A 22,769-nucleotide genomic window follows, 5' to 3' on the forward strand; every position below is an offset into this window, starting at 1 on the left:
CCACAACATTTCAGGCAAAACTTTTTTGTCAGCTGCTTGCAGTGGAACTGAGTTCCGTGAATCATCTTTCGTGGGCTGCAAGTGCAGCTTAATGGTTTGATCTTTTCATGTTTTTCCTGCTAATCAATAAAAGGTAAAGTTACAAATTGTTGGATGTCTCCACAACATCCTCATTAAATTATGACAGTGTTCCAAGGTGGCATGGGTGATATAGAAAGGATAGCCATCTCAGACAGGGTGAAAACATTGTGTGGTGTAAATAATGGCTAGCCTCTAGCTTAACACTTGTCGCTGCAGTTAAAGTGACATTTGATCATATTGTTGTTGATGAAAGGAGACGTATATTTACAAATGTATTTACAGAGCCATTTCATCTGTGCTCCCCATATGCCCACATAGATTTTCTTAATCCTATGCCTTCCAGTTGCTGTTCCAGAGTCTGCAGCTTGGTTGAGGGAGTCTGTCTATTTGGAGCCCATCAGCCTAAGGGTGTTGGTTGGATGATCTTGGGGACAGTGTGGATAGAGAGCCAAAACATGCTGTGTGTGTCTTGGCCAGATATAGTGTCATCTCCCTCCGCTTGAACTTCCAAAGGTTTGGGATTTGCAGTCAGATTGAAGGTGGACGGGTCAGACATCCTAGAATGTCATGAGATAAGTTTTCTGGGAGGCTTTTATGTGTTTCTTTCTCCAACATGATGCCTACTGGCACCACTTTGTCTCCTTGTGAAGAAGAGGCATCTGAGTGAGGTCCCTGATTCCCTTTTTCCTTCCCATAGTTGTTGAGCATCATTGGCTACAGGATTGTGGTGCAATTTGTGTACATATCCAGCAGTGAGTGTGCTGGACCTGGCTCCCTGCAGCTGTAAAACATGGAGACAGCCACTTGCACAGATACTGGAGCCAGCACATTACAGATGCAATTGATGGACTTTTCCCAAATGTCTCTGACAAACCAGCCTGCTGCTGCTGTGTCAGCTTGTGTATTTTGATGCAGTTAATAATTGCCATCACCAGATAGCACTCTGCTGCCTGTAGCTGAGCAGGTGCCTGTGTCCTGCATTCTTCTGAGATGTCAGTGTCTAAATTCGTGCATGGTTCAAGAGAGCCTTACTGTGCTTCCTCTAAGGGATTTGTTGCTTTTTATTCAAATTTTTGGGGGGTGGTGTTGGCTAAAGGGGCTCCTGATGAGGATCGAAACTTTCTGATACCACTTATGTCTGCAGAAAGCAGAAAGGAGAATGAGTAGCATAATAGGAATATGTTCAGTATGGTGGAAATTTGAAAGCAGCATAGCTGTCTATGATGCATCTTACTTGGTTGCCAGGTCGTAGATATTTCAGCATCACTATGTGAATGGTCTCTATCATCTTATGATTCCTTTCCTCGCATGGGTTGAGGTGATGAATGTCAGGCAGGTGAACACTCTTGCTTTTTTAGTCCTGTTGTGGGCATTGAGAGGGAGGGATTGAGTGAAATGGAAGTGTCTGGCATAGTTAGAATTGGCAGAGGTGGAGGAATGGTGCTGAGGTGCACTGAATGAGTGACTGAGATGTGTGGAGTGCTGGTAGGGTTCATGGTTTGGGCAGCTGGGATGAATGAAAGCCATTGAGAGAAGATGTTGCACGTAGTGGTGGAAGTAATAGACTTGGTGGGCAGTAGCAGAGTTAGAGTGAATGGGAGGTAAGAGATAGATGATGGTTGCACTTATATTTAAGGATGAGTAGAAAGTTATTATTAGTATTCTTCATACACTGAGTGTTCCTCTGGCTATGGATACTATACTGATCCGGGTGGGAGCTTCAGAATGACCAGATCTGGTGGCATGATCTCCTTTGCTTGTTTAAAGAGAAAAGGATTGCTTTCCGATCCAGCACCCAATTCCCCTGGACTGTCACATCCCTGTCAGCAAACTGGGTGCCAACTTACCTCTGTCAGCCAAATCTGGGATAATTCTTCTCACACTGGAACTGTGAACGGGTTTTCCTGACTTGCAGCATTTGAACTGATGCATAGCTGAGATTTAAATATAGCCCTGGTGGTATAAATTCCAGAAAGTCCCAACAATGGCAAGTGTTTCTGCTGCTAATGAGCACACTATAGCGCAAATGTTGTACTGTAGAGCCATGGTGCATTTAAAAAGTGGTAAACAACAAAGAATTGTGAGAAGTAACTTGCTAGAGCTCATGGAGAGAAACTCACCATGAAACTCCTTGAAGTGGACACTTCGCCAAATTTTGGTGAAATTTCAGCCCATAATCAGCAAGGGCTAGAAATACACATTGGAATGTAAGGCGGAGGAAGAAAAAATATTTTAATTACGCAAATCACTCTGAATTAAGAGAAAAGTATTGGTGATAGTGCAAAGTAAAACAGTAAAGTGAATGCTGAGAGTTTCACCTCGGAGGTAGAGTTTTATTGTTTATGTAGTTCTAAATGTTTAGAAATAGGTTTTCAGGATGTAGAGTGGATCATTATATTTCTAGGAAGCTTTGTAAAGTGAGCAATCAATAGCATTGCCAGTATGTCTTTTGAAATCAAAGCACAGAATTATTTTTACCTTCAGTAGGTCATTCAATGGAAATTAACCTTTAATTTACTCTATTACTGCAATAAATGAAATTGCCACATTTGAACCAAAGCTTGACTCTGACAATGTTTAATTTTAATTTTCAGGATATCTCTGACAGACTTCAGAGGGGTGTATTAATGTTTGTATTGTAGCATATATCTATCTGTTCCATAAAATTGTCTATTTTAAAATTGCATTTGATTTTAGTTCTATTCATTTATATGTATAACCCATTGTTTCAAATGACTTTTTTCCTTTTCTATTCATTTAACAGGAGCAAAATAATTTCGCTGCCAGATCTGCATACTTTCAGGGAATGCAACCTATTGTAAAGATAAGATTTCAGCAACCTGTGCATTCAGTTTACACTATGCCAGAATTATTGGAGATTGCCGTAATTGCAGCACCAATGGCTGATAATGGCAAGTGTACTGCATTAATGTCACAAGCATAAAAAGTATAACGTGGAGTAACGATATTTGAATAATGAGTGAAGTCAGAGCAAAATTCGTGAGGGCTTGGTAACAATTATGTCAGCATATTTGACCATAGAATTTATGCCAAAGGACTGGACAGTATCAAATGTAATTTCTCTGTTCAAAATAGAATGGGATTTGATCATCCATCATGGTAAATGTTTAGTTAGTATTCACCCAGAGATACTTAGGTAATTAAGGACAGTCAACACCAAACGTAGTGCCCTGTATAACTAAGCACAACTTCTTTGTTTTGTAGTTAATTCCCCTTGCAGTACTCAAATCCTTGCTGCACCTGCATAACTAACCTTTTCTGATTCATACACTCAGACGCCCAGATCCTCTGTATGTAAGTCCTGCAGTCTCTCATCATTTAAATAGTATATTGTCTGCTTCTTTTGTCAAAATGTTAAACTTTCTGCAATTCCTTGAAAAAAATCAAAAACCCTGACTTCGAGTTGGAGGCTTTGGATGTTTGTGATTCACTTATCTGAACAGTTGGCCAGAAAACATTGGAATTAAAATCTGGCCTAAGTCATTACTCACTTACCTGCCACTGATCAAACCCCTCCTCCTCTTCCTACTCACCCCAACTTTCTCCATCTGGTAACCCCATGGCAGTAGTAATATCAACTGGTAATAGTGACAATTGCAATCCATTAGTCTTACTGAGAGGTGTGCTCAGTGCTCTTGAACTTCTGGATGCTAGTTTTTAAGTGTTTGGAAGGTGGTGTCAACACCTCATCAAGTCTCATTTGACAGCACCTTCCAAACACACAAAAACTTGCAACTAGAAGTTCAAGAGCAATGTGTGCATGTAAATAACCCACCTAAAAGTTCTTCTCCAAACCTGTCACCTTTCTGTTCCTGTAGCTATAACACTGTTCCTTCATCAATTCAAATCCTGGAAATGCCTTCCTAAGAACTTGAGGTATACTTGCATGAACAGTAGCTGATGCATGAGATTTATTTTCCATCACCTTCTCAAGGGATTACAAATGAGTAACAATTACTGGCTTTGCTGAGAATGTTCACATGCCATAAAAGAGCAAAAATAAAAGCCTTTCTGTTTATGAATTGGTACTCCATCAGTTTAAGCCTTAGCCCTAGAGAGCAGAAATAGTTGTTTTGTTGACTTATGCTGCTGTATATGAAAGGAGGAAGAAGTATAAATGATCAATTACACTGTCACTTGCAATATTAAGGAATATGACAGAGTTAGGAACTTACAGGCTGCAATAAATACAGTTCACAATGATACGATTCTACTGGATTAAACATTTAAGCAGTGGGACAAGGGAATTTCACTGTTCACATTTATGAGGCTTGCACTGGAAAACCCACTCCTTACAAACTCTTTAGTTTACTTTTCCATCAGAACTACCATTTTGTTATTTAGCTGTTCAAGATGCTAGATACTGGGAGAGATGATTAAATAGTAGTGGTGTCATTGGACTTGTGATCCAAGGGAGAGGTTCCAACCATTTGTACCTCAAAGGCATAGAACATAGAACAGTACAGCACAAAACAGGCCCTTTAGCCCACGATGTTGTGCCGACCACTGATCCTCATGTATGCATTCTAAAATTTCTGTTACCATATGCATGTCCAGGAGTCTCTTAAATGTCCCCAATGACCCTGCCTCCACAGCTGCTGCTGGCAACGCATTCCATGCTCTCTCAACTCTCTGTGTAAAGAACCCGCCTCTGACATCTCCTCTATACTTTCCTCCAACCAGCTTAAAACTATGACCCCTCGTGTTAGTCATTTCTGCCCTGGGAAATAGTCTCTGGCTATTGACTCTATGTCTCTCATTATCTTGTATACCTCAATTAGGTCCCCTCTTCTCCTTTTCTCAGAGGTGAATGATCTGGGGACATAGTTGTATTCATATCACAGTAGCTAGTGGAATTTAAATCTTCACCTTAGTTCTTTCAGTTGTTGTATAATGATATCTCTGGTATCTTTACTTTAGGGAAGGAAATTTGCAAACCTTATCAATAGCATCATTCAGTTTGAGGACAAATAATAAATTCTGGCTTTGCCAGCAACACCCAATTCGGTGAAGTATAAAGAATCAAAACACTAATATTGGATCGATGATGTATTCTTCACTCCATTGTTATTGCCTTTCTGGTATGAGATCCAGTAGCTTTGTTGCATTAATTTCCTTATTCCATAACTGCAACTGGGTATTCTTAAATCTAGTTTCTACAGATTAAGGAGCTGAACTTGTGTGAGTTTACATTGTATAAGGAACAGAAAAAAATACCGAAAAAATGTCTCATTGGATCTCTGTCGTATTTGTTTGTGCCATTTGTTTTTGCTGGAGATCAGGTGGCATTATGATAAATAATGCAATAATGCTTTCTGTTATTTCTTTAGTGTCAATTAATCATGCTGTAATAGAGTTTTATTTACCAAATCTATACTTCACTGCCTTTATTTGTCTTTTACTTCAGTTTCTGATTGTTTGGCTGAGATTTGTGGTATAGCATGGTTTCTTCCTTTGCCATTTAAGAACGGATCTGTAGTTTCCGAAGCACTTATCACAAGCAATAAGATCGGCTTCCAAATACCAGACAAGAAGTATGGAACAAATTTTATTCAAATAGTTAATCAAAAATATAGATGCTGTAAAACTGATCATAAAATTATGTTGTAAAATGACAGAATGCAGGAACTTAATTTTTTTCATGAATTATAAGTGTTTAATTCTACAGTTATTTTAAATAAGTTGCTAAGTATCTTTGTTAAAGTGAAGTGAAATTATAAAACAATGTTAAACGTGGATATATTATCACATTGTGCAATTTTAAGGACAATACCCTGAAACTTCCATTATTAGCAGTTCAAAACATGTTCATAGAGGTCTGCAGATTGAATTTGTACCAAATTGGTTGGTGTGCAGAACAGGATGCTGATTCACTACAAGCATATTTCATACTCCCAGCCAAGATCAGTTTCAACCTCCATGAGATTAAAATGAGGACAAATGTTAGTATACTGTATTAGTTTAATGGGGTAGAATTCCCTTATAATATACTTGGGTTGACAGATTGGATGTCATGTTTTGAGCATGCACCTGATCTAAATTTTGAAACTGGACAACATAATTAAGCAAATGTTCTCTAGAAGGGTCACTCCACCTGAAATGTTAACTCTGATTTCTCTTCACAAATTCTGGCAGACCTGCTCAGTTTTTCCAGCAATTTTAGCTTTTGTTTACAATTAAGTGAAATAATAGCAGAGTAGGCCACTTGGGCCTCCAAGCTTGTTTTGCGATTGTTATGGACCAGGCCAGATCCTCTCAAAACATTTCAATAAGGTAGCCCAGACCCTAACTTTCCTCATTGTTTTAAGCAGGTGTATAGTGGATATTCCAGAAGTAATGCAGCTGGTCCTATCACTCAGTTTTAAACAAAACAATATTTATTATCACATGAACAAAAGAAAACCAAATTTAGGATAACTTAACTATTTAAAAAACCAATTGACTCTTTCGCAACTTAACGATGCTGTTCCAAATGCTTGCAACAGTCCCAGTAAACATCCCCTTGGTAAAAAGGTCAAATCAGACACAGGTTGTTACAGGAGAGAGAGAGAGAGATGGCAGAGAGATTTACCATGGAACCTCTTTCCACTGTAGCTGTTTGTTTGGATTTCCCAGCATAAACCAGCAGCGTTGAACAGCTCGACTGCCAGAGAAAACCAAACCAGAGAAAACCTGAGCTGGTAGAACTTGCCGCTCTCCTTTAATTGTACAAATTTAACTTTAAAAGCTTGAAACACTTTTCCCTGAGGCAGTATCTGTTAGCTATAATCAAATTGGTCCTAAAGCCCATCCAAACGAGACATATTGGAGCCTATATGTTTATGATCCCTCTGAAAAGAAAACCAAGGAAAACCTAACCATGTTAAAGGAGCAGCATCGTCACAGTGATTCAACCAGCTCATGGCTGATCTGACTTTAATTTCAGCTCCACATTCCTGCCTACACTTGATAACTTTTGACCTCTTTGCTTATCAAGAATAAACTTGAAAACTGCAATAAAAATATTCAAAGGTTCTGCCTCCACTGCATTTTGAGGAAGATTGTTCCAAAGACTCCGAGCCTGGCACATGATTAACACTGTCTCACAGTACCAGGAACTCAGGTTTGATTCCAGCCTTGGGAGTTTACACATTCCTCCCCTGTTGCATGAGTTTCTGCTGGGTGCTCCAGTTTTCTTCCACAGTACAGAGATGTGCATGTTAGGTTTAGTGGCATGCTAAATTATCCTGTGCAGTCCAGGGATGTTGGGTTAGCCATTGTAAAATCTGCTTGTGGAGGAATGGGGTGTGTGGGATGCTCTTTGGAAGGTCACCGAGGACTAGATGGGCTGAATGGTTTCTTTCTGCACTGTAGGGTTTCTCTGACAGAAAAAGTTTGCCTTATTTGTATTAAATTAATGACCCCATATTTTTAAATAATGACCCCCCTAATTTCGAAGCATTTATCCTTTCCATATCCACCCAATCATGTCTTTCCAGGATCAATTTACCTCTTACTGTTCTAAACTCAAACAAATACAATCCTGCCTTGTCCAGCCCATTCCAGGTATTAATCTAATAAATCTCCTTTGACCTGCATTCTAATGCATTTACATCCTTCCTTACATAGGGAAACCAATACTGTGCAAAGTACTCTAGGTGTGGTCACAGCAATGCCCTGTAAAACTGAGGCATAATTTCTTTACTTTTATATTCAGTTTTCCTCATAACAAGCTATAATTTTCTTTGTTTTCCTAATTACTTGCTGTACCTGCAGGCTAGCCTTCTGCGATTCATGCATTTGGAAAATAATAGGCATTACTTCTCTACCAGGCAGCATAGTATGTGAGGATGTTCTAGGAGAATCTTTAAATGAGGTCATTGGGTCAAGCTCAGAAATGAAAATGGGGCAATTACTTCACTGGGTTTATACTTAAGGTTTCCCAAAATTCAAAGGGAGATAGAAGAGCAGATATTTAGGCAACTAACAGAAAGGTGTGAGCAAAACGGTTATATTTGTCAGGGATTTCAACTTTGCTAACATTAACTAGAGAAGCCTGCAAGGCAACTGAAAGGGTTAGATAGGTGGGAATGTTTAACCAGCATCTATCAGCATCCAGAAGAGCTTTTTGTAACAATATGTAGGTAATCCTACTAGAGGTAAGGCAGTGCCTGACCTAATCCAGAGAATGAAACTAGACAAAGTGATTATGGAAAGGAATAAGGATAATGCAGAAGTTAAGTATTTACAAAACAATTTTGGTTATCCGAACGTCTATTAACTGAATTTCGATGATCCTAATAAGATCTCAAGGTCCCTTAAAAATGTTATCTGTGTTTTGAACAATCAGTTATCCAAACAATCAGTTATCCAAACAAAATACTCCCTGCCCATCTCGTTTGAATAATCAAGGTCGTTCTGTAAATGGAGGGGGGAAGGCCAATTTCAGTATCATTTGGCAGGATCTGGTAAACATCGAAGGGCTTTTGCCTGAAACGTCGATTTTCCTGCTCCTCGAATGCTGCCTGACCTGCTGTGCTTTTCCAGCACGACTCTAATCTTGACTCTAATTTCCAGTATCTGCAGTATCCATTTCTGTTATAGACTGGCAGTAGGTAAGTCTACATTTGGAAAGTGGGAATCTATCAAAAGTAGTATAGTGAGAATTCAGGGCCAGCGTATTCCTCTAAGAGTGAAGGGCAGCAAGTCCAGGGAACTGTGGATGTCAAGGTATATCAAGTCATAGAATCAAACTGTACGGATGCAGACTGTTTGGTTCAACCAGTCCATGCCAAATTAAACTAGTTCAACCTGCCTGCTCATTTCCTTTTCATGTACTTATCCAAATGTCTTGTAAAAATTGTAATTATGCCCACATCCTCAGGAAGTTCATTCCACATTTGAATCACCTGTGTAAACAATTTGCTCCTCATGTATTTTTTTAAAATCTCTCTCCCCTCACCTTAAAAATATGCCCCATAGTCTTGAAGTCCCAAATCCTAGGGAAAACACACCTACCATTAGCCCTGTTCTTACCCCTCATGATTTTATAAACTTCTATGAAGTCACCTCTCAACTCCTACGCTCCAGTGAAAAACGTCCCAACCTGTCCACCCTCTCCCTATAACTCAAACGTTCCTTACCCAGCAACATCTTGATGTATTTGTTCTATTCCCTCTCCAGCTTCATAATATCCTTCCCTTAACTGGGCACAGTACTCCTAAAGAGGCCTCACTAATGCCCTGGACAACCTCAACATGACTTCCTAACTGCTAAGCTCAAAGGATTGAGCATGAAGGCAAGCATGCCAAATGCATTTGTAATCACCCTGTACATATATGATGCAAACTTCAAAAAAATTAGGTACCTGAATCCCAATGTCCTTCTGTTCTACAATACTATCAAAGGCCCTACCAGAGATTGTCTGATCAAGAAAAAGAAGGAAGCATATATCAGAAAAAGTGCATTAAACACAAAAGGCCCCTCATACGTAGAGGAGTTTGCATTAAAAAAGAAATTAGGAGGGCAAAGAGGGGTCATGATATCTTTGGCAGATAGGATCAAAGTAAACCCCAAGGCCTTTTCTAAGTGTATTAAGAGTATGAGGATTACCAGGGAAAGAGTAGGACCTTTTAGAGGTCAAAGGAGAAACATATATGTGGAGCCATAGGACTTGGCTGAGGTCTTAAATGTATACTTCTCATCTGTTTTCACAGAGGGATTTCATATGGGATGGCGAAGTTCTAAAACATGTCAAGATTAATAAGGAGGAGATTTTTTAGTTGCTATAAAGATGCATAAATCCCCAGGGTCTGTTGCAGTGAATATAAGGCTGCTCTGGGAGGCAAGGGAGGAGATTGCTGGGGCCTTAGCAGAGACATTTAATACTTCGCTGGCCAAAGGTGAAGTGCCACATGACTGGAGGATAGATAACGTGGTTCCTTTGTTTAAGATGGGCAGCAGGGATAGCAGGAGTAGAGTGGTGCTGGAAAAGCACAGCAGTTCAGGCAGCATCCGAGGAGTAGTAAAATCAACGTTTCGGGCAAAAGCCCTTCATCAGGAATACAGGCAGAGTGCCTGAAGGGAGGAGAGATAAATGAGAGGAGGGTGGGGGTGGGGAGAAAATAGCATAGAGTACAATAGGTGAGTGGGGGTGGGGATGAAGGTGATAGGTCAGGGAGGAGGGTGGGGGAAGGTAGCAAAGAGTACAATGGGTGGATGGGGGTGGGATGAAGGTGATAGGTCAGAGAGGAGGGTGGAGTGGATAGGTGGAAAAGAAGATAGGCAAGTAGAACAAGTCATGGGGACAGTGCTGAGCTGGAAGTTTGGAACTGGGGTGAGGTGGCGGAAGGGGAAATGAGGAAAATGTTGAAGTCCACATTGATGCTCTGGGGTTGAAGTGTTCTGAGCCGCAAAGACCATTCCCTCCGTGCTTCCGCAAAGACCGTTCCCTCCATGACTACCTGGTCAGGTCCACGCCCCCCTACAACCCACCCTCCTGTCCTGGCACCTTCCCCTGCCACTGCAGAAATTACAAAACCTGCGCCCACACCTCCTCCCTCACCTCCATTCAAGGCCTTAAAGGAGCCTTCCACATCCATCAAAGTTTTACTTGCACATCCACCAACATTATTTATTGTATCTGTTGCTCCTAATGCGGTCTCCTCTACATTGGAGAGACTGGATGCCTCCTAGCAGAGCGCTTTAGGGAACATCTCTGGGACACCGCACCAATCAATCACACTGCCCTGTGGCCCAACATTTCAACTCCCCCTCCCACTCAGCCGAGGACATATGAGGTCCTGGGCCTCCTTTACACCGCTCCCTCACCACCCGATGCCTGGAAGAAGAACGCCTCATCTTCCGCCTCGGAACACTTCAACCCCAGGGCATCAATATGGACTTCAACAGTTTCCTCATTTCCCCTTCCGCCACCTCACCCCAGTGCCAAACTTCCTGCTCAGCACGGTCTGCATGACTTGTCCTACCTTCTTTTCCACCTATCCACTTCACCCTCCTCCCTGACCTATCACCTTCATCCCCACCCCCACTCATCTATTGTACTCTATGCTACTTTCTCCCCACCCCCACACTCCTCTCATATATCTCTCCACTCTTCAGGCACTCTGCCTGTATTCCTGATGAGGGCTTTTGCCAGAATCGTCGATTTTCCTGCTTGTCGGATGCTGCCTGAACTGTTGTGCTTTTCCAGCACCACTCTACTCCAGAATCTGGTTTCCAGCATCTGCAATCATTGTTTTTACCTAGCAGGGATAGCAGGTAATTATAGGGAAGTTAGTCTGAGGTCAATAGTAGAAAAATATTTGGGAAAAATTCTGATTAATCAACACTTAGGCAGAGATTGATCGGGGGAGCTCAGATTCGTTAGTTGATGATCCTGTCTGACTAATTTAGTTGAGTTTTTTGAAAGAGTGACTAGGTATATCGATGAGCGTAGTGCAGCTGAGACTTCAGGAAGGCCTTTGACAAAGTCCCACATGTAAGGCTGATCCTAAAAGTAAGAATCCATATGTTCCAAGGCAGATTGTTGGTCAGTTGCAGATGCACAAAGATAGGTGGAGGCAAAGGTAACTTTGAGTAAGCGGTGAGGTTGCAGAAGGACTTGGATCAGCTGGGAGAGTGGCTGAAGAAGTGGCAGATGGAATACAATGTGGGAACATTTGAAGTTATGCACTCTTATAGGAAGCATTGTAGTGTAGAATATTCCCTTAATAGGGGAAGACTTTGGAAGTCTGGAGCTCAAAGGGACTTTAGGAGAACATACCTATTGGTGCTAATTTGAGGCAACAAATTACCTTTACATAAAAGCAAAATACTGTGGGTGATAGGAATCTGAAACACAGAGAATGCTGGAGAAACTCAACAGGTTTGGAAACATCTACAAGAGATCCAACTACCATCTGCGCTACATGGATGCTGGCATCCAATATCTCCCAGTTTCTCGAAACCCTCATGGTACCTCTCCAATCCATTTGCAGATGCTTCTGCCTTCAGTGCTGCACTTTGGGGTACAACAGTAACCAGCATTTCAGTGCTGCTGCAAGACTGTTTGTACACAGGAACAAGCAACCAGCCGGATGCATCTTGCTCAATCACCTAGTGACTATCTGCACACTTGCAACCTTTCCTTGTTTGCCTCTTAACGCAGTCACTGAGTTGGGCAGCTTGTCTTGCTGGCCAGCAAGGGGAGTTGGATCTTTATGTTCAGCAAAATGCTTCATCAATGTTAGACATATACCATCTGCCAGCACAAATATATGTCCTGCAAGTAGACAACCATTTTCCAAGGTTTACAGAGAGTAGTGCTCCTTGAAGTCTATGGAAGCACCTGTCAGTCAAAGGGTCCTGGCACAATAAATTAAGGACTGCCTCTGAAATTCGAGAGGCTTGGCTATGATGAGACATCTGGTCTAATTCTGTTGGTCAGGAGATCCATGTGTACACCACAGTTCAGTGCGCAGGTCGCAGTCAGCACTGCAGCTTCATAATTGCCAGTGTAGAGATTAACACTTTCAAGAAATATCTAGGCAGCAGTCAGGGGCCTGGACACTTTTTATCTGGACCTGGTTAGTTAGGTTGCTCAAAGGGTGTGCCATGGTAAGTCTGTGAGGTCCATCCAATAAAGGCAAGGGAGAAGGAGGTGAGGGTAATGAAGGACTCGCAGCTGTGGGAAGGAGATTGGGCAGTCTATTTGTGGGGATTGGGGGCTGCAGATTGGGAATCAGTAAGGATGACAGTGGAAAGACGTGTGGCTGAAGATGATTGGGCCTAGGATGAGTACTCCTGGGCAAAAATGAGGACTGCAGATGGTGGAAATCAGAGTCTAGATTAAAATGGTGCTGGAAAAGCACAGCAGGTCAGGCAGCATCTGTGAGTAATCCTAGTCATGTTCTTGGATTGAAATAATTTACCTCCAATAACTACAAAGGTCTTTGTAGATCTGCAACAAAATAGAAATTGCAGGTGAAACTCAGCAGAGTTAGCATTTCAAGTTCTTTATAATAGTTATGACTATGTTGACGTCCTTAGTCAAATGGTGCCAGCACCAGTTCACAAAAGAAAATTGAAACAATCAAAAAGCTCAGCTGTAATCTTCTTCACAGAACAATATTTAGTAGTAATTTGCTGTTTGGGTGAAGTGCCCAAGGGCTCAGTATCTTCACTTATATGTAAGTGTCTTTAAGAGAAGGAGAGAAAATACTGGAGAAAGGAGAAAGTTGATCAGAGCTCAGTCATTCAGATGTGAATGTATAATTCTCTTATAACCATGCATTTGAAAATTCAACTACTTGTTTTAATCAAGCTATCACAAACACTACTATAGGGAATTCTTAAATTGCACAGCTGGTCTATAAAGAATTTTTGTAATATTTCCAGTGAAGAAGACAGGAATGAAGTTGGGGCTCCACTACCATACACTATTTTTAACTGAGCATTCACAAACTGAGCATTCACAAAGTAATATCCTACCACTTCACTCTTACTTCTACTGATATAATAAAGTGTTTTAACCAAATTTCTACTATTTCTTATGTGGTAATTACTGTTAGCCAAATTTTGCCTACACTTTCATATTGCTAAAAGGATACACGAAGTTGAAGCTTTTCATCTTACATTCATCAGGAGCAGGAAAAAGGATTTAAAATAGTGTCCCTTTTTCCACGAATGGTTCTTGCATCCTGGATCTGATGAATGCTAGATGAAAAACTTGGACTTCTTGCCCCCTTTTAGCAATACTTAAGGCCTTTATTTTCATTACTAAGTAGAGGTATAGTATGTAGATTTTTTACAGTAGTGTTGGGGGGGGGGGGGTGTAGAGCGTCTGGCATGCCTTCCCTAGGAAGGTAGTTGAGGCAAGAAGCCTCACGACCTTTAAGAAATACTTGGATGGGTACTTGAAATGTTATAACATTCAAGGTTAAGTGCAACTAGTGTGGTAAAGTGAAATATGTTTTGGCGATGGATACTCAAATGAGCCAAAAGACCTCGTCAGCATTGTATGATTCTTTAATCCGGTAATCAGCATGCTTATATGATAACACAAATTTATTCTCAAATACTCTATTAAGTTAACATTTCTTAGTTTGGACTTAGCAATTAAAAGATACAGAACTTGTGGTTATGGCACAACATGAAGAATCCAGAGGTTGTGAATTCAGATCTCACTGGTGTAAATTGAAGAATTGAGTTCTATAATTCAGGTAATTTGTGGAATTTAATCAGATAAAATAACCAATGTGATACAAAAGTCAACTAATTCACTTGTGTCATTCAGTCTGATGCCTAGTCAAACAACTTGGTGTGCAAATTACCAATAAAGCATTACTGTGGTTAAAATTTCTACATTTTTGTTTGTTTATTCTATTAATATAATGTGCTTTTACTGTAGAAACTATTCAGTATTAATTTTCTCTCTTTGTTTTCTTTTCTTTAGTATTCTTTTAAATATTGATGGATACTTAAATTTCCAAACTATATTTGAAGTTGGTGTTGACCCAAATATCAAGCAATTTTACATTGGACATGAGGTTAGCAATATTTGGCTCTTCCTTTAATTTAGTGCATATCTTAATTAATTTAAGTGAGGCTAGATATATTATTTCGATATCAAATTACTAGCAGCAGGTCTGGCAGCATTTGAACAGAAGGAAACATTATCATCAACTCTGTTTCCGACTTCAGCAGTGTTGCCAGACATGGCATCTATTTTAATCAAATCTGTTTTAATTTAAATATTACTTTAAGTCACTTCCTACTACAAGCAGTAAAATTTATTAGGGTTAATCCAAGGGTACATTTGGTTAGAAGTTTCATGTTCATTTAGCAGAATTATGAAAGAATACAGTTAAGTTCATTTGAAAGTAAGGAATACTCACGATGGATATAACAACAATGAATCATATTTCAGGAATTAATGGTATTTAATAGGAAGAAATAATCAATGGACTAGGGTTATTCAGCCCCATGGGTAGACATTTCCTAGTTTTCAGATTACATATAGATGATTATTATTCTGTTAGGACACAGTGGTGAACACTTTTGTTACTTAAATCAAACACCTGGTTGGAAAAGCTCACCTCACCTCTTAATCTGTTAAAATATGAGTGACAGTGAACTCCCAAATTCGACTATTTAAAGAAAATAGAATCAATTTATTCTTTCACTCTAAAAGCAAACATTAAACATCAGTTATTCACAACTCTAAGCCCCCCTTTCTCTTAACTGCTTATTACTTGTCTCCACCTCTATAACAATGTGCTGTACTAATAAGATACTTATTAAAATTATATCAACTTAATTTCAAAACAACATAGAGGCTGTTGTCTTTGATGTCTGTTTGCTTCCAACTGAAGGTCTCCCTGGGTCGTCTTTCTTTTGCTGCGAATATGTTTCATATGAAAAGATACCTTTGATGGAGAGTGTTTCCTAATTTCTTGGATCTTGTTGATGGCAGTTGCTCTGTCTGCTATTTTCAAAAGGCCTGCATTTTTATATTCCCATCAGTGAATTATCTCATTGGTTCGATGTTAGCAAAACAATACATTCAAACTCGATTGGGTTTTAGTATCCTGGGGCATAATTTAAACTGATTGGTTAAATTTGAATCGTTGTCAAAACAGCAACCAACTCAGGTATCATTTTCACAGCCAAATGTTACGTATTTTCAATTTTCCAGTACACTCTGAAACTGCTATCTAGTCATATTACATAAGCTTGTAATCTCTCAGTTCCAAACAGCATTCACTCTCTCTAAACGTACAGTATACACCTTCAACTTCATAACAATACTTACAGGATGTTCCTTTGTGTGTTATGTTGAATGAATCTTATTTTAAAACACTTAAAAAGTAATGCACAAGAGAGTGCAGTATGAGTATTCACTATAATCTGTTTGCGTTTTATAGAAATTAATAGATATCCTATGTCCATGGAATGTCAGAACAAAGTTAATTTCCCTAATATTTTAGATTTGCTTTCAAAGTCTACGGCTTATGGAATTGATGTAGCTATCTCCTGTGGTAGAAATATGCTGCTGCAGCATTTGATCCTTTGAGCGGTGTAGGTAAAGGTGAGAATTGTGGGATGATATAACAAAAATGAAATAATCAGAATCTCGACATAGACAAAAAATGTCCAGTTTTCCCCTGAAGAGTCAATGTTCAACTATCTTATTTTTAAGCAATTGTATTGTCACAGGTAGCCCATCTTGTTTTATTGTTGAAGAGGAGAGTGTGAAATGGACTGGTAAGCTAAAGGAGATACTTGTTAGGAAGGAAGATGTGTTGGGCATTTTGAAAAACTTGAGGATAGACAAGTCCCCCGGGCCTGAGAGGATATATCCTAGGATTATGTGGGAAGCAAGAGAGGAAATTGCAGAGCCGTTGGTAATGATCTTTTCATCTTCACTGTCAACGGGGGTGGTACCAGGGGACTGGAGAGTGGCGAACATTGTGCCCTGTGCCCCTGTTCAAAAAAAGGAATAGGGATAACCCTGGGAATTACAGGCCAGTTAGTCTTACTTCGGTGGTAGGCAAAGTAATGGAAAGGGTACTGAGGGATAGGATTTATGAGTATCTGGAAAGACACTGCTTGATTAGGGACAGTCAGCATGGATTTGTGAGGGGTAGGTCTTGCCTTACAAGTCTTATTGAATTCTTTGAGGAGGTGACCAAGCATGTGGATGAGGGTAGAGCAGTGGATGTAGTGTACATGGATTTTAGTAAGGCATTTGATAAGATTCCCCATGGTAGGCTTATGCGGAAAGTCAGGAGGCATGGGATAGTGGGAAATTTGGCCAGTTGGATAGAAAACTGGCTAACCGGTCGAAGTCAGAAAGTGGTGGTGGATAGTAAATATTCAGCCTGGAGCCCAGTTACAAGTGGAGTTCTGCAGGGATCAGTTCTGGGTCCTCTGCTGTTTGTAATTTTTATTAATGACTTGGAAGAGGGAGTCGAAGGGTGGGTCAGTAAATTTGCAGACGATACGAAGATTGGTGGAGTTGTGGATAGTGAGGAGGGCTGTTGTCAGCTGCAAAGGGACTTAGATATGATGCAGAGTTGGGCTGAGGAGTGGCAGATGGAATTCAACCCTGTCAAGCGTGAGATTGTCCATTTTGGAAAGACAAATAAGAATGCGGAATACAGGGTTAACGGTAGGGTTCTTACTAAGGTGGTGGAGCAGAGGGCTCTTGGGGTCTGTGTTCATAGCTGTTTGAAAGTTGCCACTCAGGTGGATAGAGCTTGTAAGAAGGTCTATGGTGTATTAGCGTTATTAGCAGAGGGATTGAATTCAAGAGTCGTGAAGTGATGTTGCAGCTGTACAGGACCTTGGTAGGGCCACATTTGGAGTACTGTGTGCAGTTCTGGTCGCCTCACTTTAGGAAAGATGTGGAAGCTTTGGAGAGGGTGCAGAGGAGATTTACCAGGATGTTGCCTGGAATGGAGAATAGGTCATACGTGGATACGTTGAGAGTGCTGGGCCTTTTCTCATTGGAACGGTGAAGGATGAGGGGTGACTTGATATAAGATGATCAGGGGAATAGATAGAGTAGACAGTCAGAGAATTTTTCCCTGGGTACAACAGAGTGTTACAAGGGGACATTAATTTAAGGTGACGGGTGGAAGGTATGGGGGGATGTCAGGGGTAGGTTCTTTATTCAGAGTGGTGGGGTCTTGGAATACGGTGCCTGTGGGAGTGGCAGAGTCAGAATCATTGGTGACCTTTAAGCGGAAATTGGATAGGTACATGGATAGGTGCTTAATCTAGGACAAATGTTCGGCACAACATCGTGGGCCGAAGGGCCTGTTCTGTGCTGTAATGTTCTATGTTCTATGTTCTGTAAAACGTGTGATTCTCTCCTATTCTGAGAAACTAGACGGTGCCAGTTCCCAATTCAGACTGGAAATTTGGTAGCAATAGCTTGACCATGCATCATGCTAAAATAGGGTGTATTCTAGCTTCATTTTTTAGGTCTCATTCACTTTGTACTTAGAGTCTGCTGGCTTCTGTGGCCTGCATTACTTTTTAGTGCATAGGGACAAGGTGGTAGCTGAACATAGTTTAGAGCACAGAACAGTTAAGGAGGTGGATATTTTGCTTTTTGTGCCGTGCCACATTGATTTTACATGTGCCAGCAGCTTATGCAGGAAACATTTTGTGTGCTTCAACCAAATAACCATTTAAGAAAATCAAAGGGGACCTATCTTTATGTGAGGTTAACGAATGTAAGTGTCATTCGGGGTACCATGACAATAAGTCAAAGGTCTCGTCAGATTCCATTAGTTAGTCCTGCAGGCTGTTGTGTGTAAATTGCTACAATTTTTAATTCAGCTACTTGTTAAGAAATCTACAATCAAGTACTGAAACAATGATTTAAACAATATTATATGTCGCAACCAAAATAAGACCCCTCAAGTAAGCAAATTAAACATCACAACTCAACTTGGCTATTATCTTATTAATGGTGGAATTTAGCTATAACCAAGAGTGTCTGTCTCTGACACCAAGAGTTTGATCCTTGTGCAGTGTTGTTCTTTGAAATTCTTAACCTTCAGGTCAATGTTGTGACATTATTGATGATCTTTTACATTCTTTCATCCAAAATATTTTGACTCCTGGCATCCTTCAATTTGCAGCTTGTTTCCTTATCATAAGTAACTCCTTTGTTCCTTATTACATTTAGTCTCAACAATCTGTTTGAAGGCGTAGCCTGTCTTGTAATTAACTTCTTAAATTCTTTAGTGGGGCAGTCATTTGTCCTTATGGCCAAAGGCAGCCGGTTATCAAGCAGGTGTCAAAATAGTCTTGGTTATGTAGCCTCAACTCCTCCTTTCCCAGGCATGACTAATTGCTTTCAATCCTTTATGAAACAGCTTGTCTTTGCCCCTTAGCAATGATAAGCTTAAGTGCAATCAGTCTGGGGATATCAACTACATCAGTTGGGGTGCCATGGAGGCATTAGTCAGGGACCAAGTCAAATTTTCCTGTGAGAAAGGTGGAGGAACTGTGTACAATAACACTGGACGGAAGAGCAACTCGTGATCATGCAAAATCAAATGTAATGGAGTGAATATGTAAGAAACTCAGTGGAAGTAAAGGGTTAGCAGTTTTGGAGGATGATGTGGGTGAGAATTGTTGAGTAGACGTGATGCACGCAAGTATGAGAGTTTTAGTCCATGAGCCTCAGTGAATTGAATGTGCAGTAACTAGGTTAGAGTGAATTATTACCCTGAGAGTGAGATAACGGGGAAAAAAATGATGGCATTCACCTATGCCGAGCACAATAAATCATTAACCTTCTTTCTGTGCTGTATTTGCATTTCACCTCGGACTCTGCACTGACCTGGGCTGCTATCTCATTCCAAGCTGACTGAATCTGATGACTTAGGTCTTTGAGGGTAAGCCTTCTCTCCAATACCTTTATCCACCAGCACTCTAGGTCTCTGCTGGTGAACTGAGGAGCTAACATGTTTTACTGGACTACTTCATTTGTGTTAATGGTACAGAAACCCTGTGTGAAATGTGGTTCTTAGCTTGCAGCATCGGAAACAATCTGGAGCTGCTCCCAGGACCATGAACATCGCAAGGTTTGGGCAGCAGGGACAGATGGAAGAGGCCGGATATATAATTAATAAGGTGAAGGGTGGAAGATTATGTTAGAAAGTCAGCATAGATCAGGACAGACTAGGCACAGGGAATTTCACTTAAACACTTGGCCAAAAGATTAAAAATTCAACCCAAATTGTGACCAGTAATTTTTTAATAGCCCTGAGATATTTAGTCAGATATAGAAATAATGATGTCAAAACAAAATGTGTGCAACATGCAAAGCAAAGTTAGTATGTTAAAGATAGATTTAATGAACCATATTGTCAATGGTATTAATAATAACTATGAAATGAACCTAATAACAAATGGTGAGTTAGATTAAAAAGCAACAGATTCATAGCAAGGAATAAGGTAGATGGATTGAGGGGCAAGGGAGTAGAAGCATCGAAGGAGGGCTGCAAAATAGATATAGGTGATTGGAATTAAAAGATGTCGTTAAGATTGTTGGGTGACAAGAGGTGTCCTGGAGGGCATACACAAATTTCCTTTAATGAGTCAGTACCATTCTTACTGCTCACTTTTCCTGAATGTATTTATAAACTGTATTTATAATAATTTGTTATTGACTTCGGTATCCTTTTCTTCATATTCCTTTTTTGAACTTCATATTGTTTAATTTGTTGTTTGACATCAACCTGAGGGTTTGATGGATTTCAGGTTTTCCTTTTCTATTAACTTCATTTATGAAACCACTGTAGTTGCCAACCAAAACTATGCCTTTGTCCTTTGCTTTTCTAATTTGCTACTGGTAATGTATTGAACTAAGTGCCTAACTGATAACTTCTTACTGTTTTGGGGATCATTTTGACTTTTCTGTTGTAGCTAATATGGATCATAGTGAATCAGTAGCTATTGTTCTGGACTACAGTTCACTTTTTCCAGGTCAAAGTTGTTTATACATTGACTGCCAATACCAGTTGCAGTCATTGTGTTTCTCACCCTTCAAAATTGCAGGCAATGAATAGAATAAGGAAATGCTGGCTGCACAAATAAATCATTACAATAAACAGCACAACTTTAATATACTGACAGCTCAACAGAAACAGGCTATTTGCTTAACCTAAATTGATGGCTGTTTTAGGGAATTAATAAAATGATTTCCAATCTGTTAAGAGCACTTGCTGTCAGGATCATACTTCATTTCTGATGATATTTCTCTGGTTTCCTATTTTTTGTTATTCTATTGATAATGTTTTGAGATGCCCAGTATGTCAGGTTTGCATCAGAAATCGATTATCCCTTTTCACCCAGATTTTCTGCAATAATTTTCTATGGGGCAAATGTCTTGAGATTCTCACCAGCGGATTAGATAGAAACATAAAAACATGGAAAAATACAGCGCAGTACAGGCCCTTCGGCCCTCGATGTTGCGCTGATCCAAGCCCACCTAACCTAACTAGCCCACTATCCTCCATATGCCTATCCAATGCCCATTTAAATGCCCATAAAGAGGGAGAGTCCACCACTGTAACTGGCAGGGCATTACATGAACTCATGACTCGCTGAGTAAAGAATCTACCCCTAATATCTGTCCTATATCTACCACCCCTTAATCTGACTCCATTCGTGGAGAAAGGTTCTCATGGTCAACCCTATCTAAACCCCTAATCATCTTGTAAACCCCTAATCATCTCACATACTTTATATGTTAAAGTATGTTTACTACACAAAAATAAAAGTATGAAATCTTAATTTTTATTACTTGAATAAATTAATCATACAAAGAAGAAAATTGTAATTTTAGTTTTTTTTGCTTTAAATTTAGAATGGAAATTAGAAGTCTTAACTTCAAAGATTTTGATTTTTGTTCCTTTTTAGGTTGTAGAAATTGGAAATTTAATTTCAGTCCCCAATCCATCAAGTCCTCTCTGGTATTTATCTGAAAATAGTCCAGTTCTGATACTCGGAGGAATTACTGATCGCAAGGTGGTCCTCTTATCTACCAGTGAATTTGACGATTTTACTATTTTGGAGGTGAAGTACAATTCTTTTTGAAAGAACAAAATTTCTATTTTGGAAAGCATATATTGCAGTTTATATGTATTTAAACAAAAATAGCAATACCAAAAGGTGAATATTGACAATTTTTAAATAATATTACGCACATGACTGGCACTATTCCATCTAAAGTTGCATGAACTTAAGTTTTTTACATAGTTATAACTGAAATGCTTAACACTTACCATAGGATGATACTAAAGCAGTGTATTTTCCAGAAAACATAAGCCATTTTGCTGAAGAGAAATTGTGCTTATCTTAGTTCTCAACAGTCTTCCATTTTGCTTCTGCTTGTACTTTTGCTGAATAGCCTAGGTTTGGATGTTGGTGCTAGGAACAGTAATGGAACTATGATGATGCTATGGCTTTTTTTTTATGGAGAAAGATTGAAACAGAGGTCCTGAAAGGTCTGCTCAAAGCCAAAAGAGAAAACAGCTTGTAAGGCGTTGGTTTTCTTTTACAATGGAACAATAGAAGCAGCCTGAATGAGTGGAGTCAACCTCCCAAGAACCAGGATTTTTAGTTTTAGCTTTCTGGAGTTGCTGGAGTCTTGAAGCTGGATGTGGAAGCTCTTATTCCTCTCTCGGTTATAGCTAAAAGCTTGGGGTTTTCTTCCTGCTCCTGGAATTGCATGTGAGACAGTCTATTTTGTTGAACTTGCCTTTGACAAGGGTGTATTTAGGGGATATTACTATACTGGAACAGTTAATTGGTAATAGATAATACATATTATTTTACTAAGCATTTCAATAGAAATACAGTTAAGGCAATTTTTAAATTTGATCTGCATGTTAATCATAGTGTAAAAATAAATTATATCTTGCTTAAAGTTGTGTAGTTTGACCAATCCAATTGTATCTGAAACACTAAGCCTTACACTTAGCCTAGACCCTATTTTTTTTAGAAGCTATCTTCTTCGTATACTTGAAGAGGTTTGGTCTGGTCCATAACAGACTAGCAGTTTATACTATTGCAACGACTACTATACCTCTTACCCACAGGCATATCTAAAAGAGCTGCCCTGATTACCTGTCATTCTGATTGACTATGAAGCATAATGT

At 39.8% G+C, this 22,769-nt stretch overlaps 1 protein-coding gene across 1 annotated transcript in view; it reads left to right on the forward strand.

The window, feature by feature from the left end:
- The window catches only part of LOC132836636 (cation channel sperm-associated auxiliary subunit gamma-like), a 265,261-nt gene that overhangs the window by 31,678 nt on the left and 210,814 nt on the right, over positions 1-22,769 (forward strand). The window contains exon 2 of the mRNA XM_060856028.1: positions 21,529-21,684. Within this exon, the coding sequence (XP_060712011.1) occupies positions 21,529-21,684 (156 nt within the window). The remainder of the gene's footprint in view (positions 1-21,528; positions 21,685-22,769) is intronic.

Source organism: Hemiscyllium ocellatum, chromosome 47 (genome assembly GCF_020745735.1).
Source record: "Hemiscyllium ocellatum isolate sHemOce1 chromosome 47, sHemOce1.pat.X.cur, whole genome shotgun sequence".
Lineage (NCBI taxonomy): Eukaryota > Metazoa > Chordata > Chondrichthyes > Orectolobiformes > Hemiscylliidae > Hemiscyllium > Hemiscyllium ocellatum.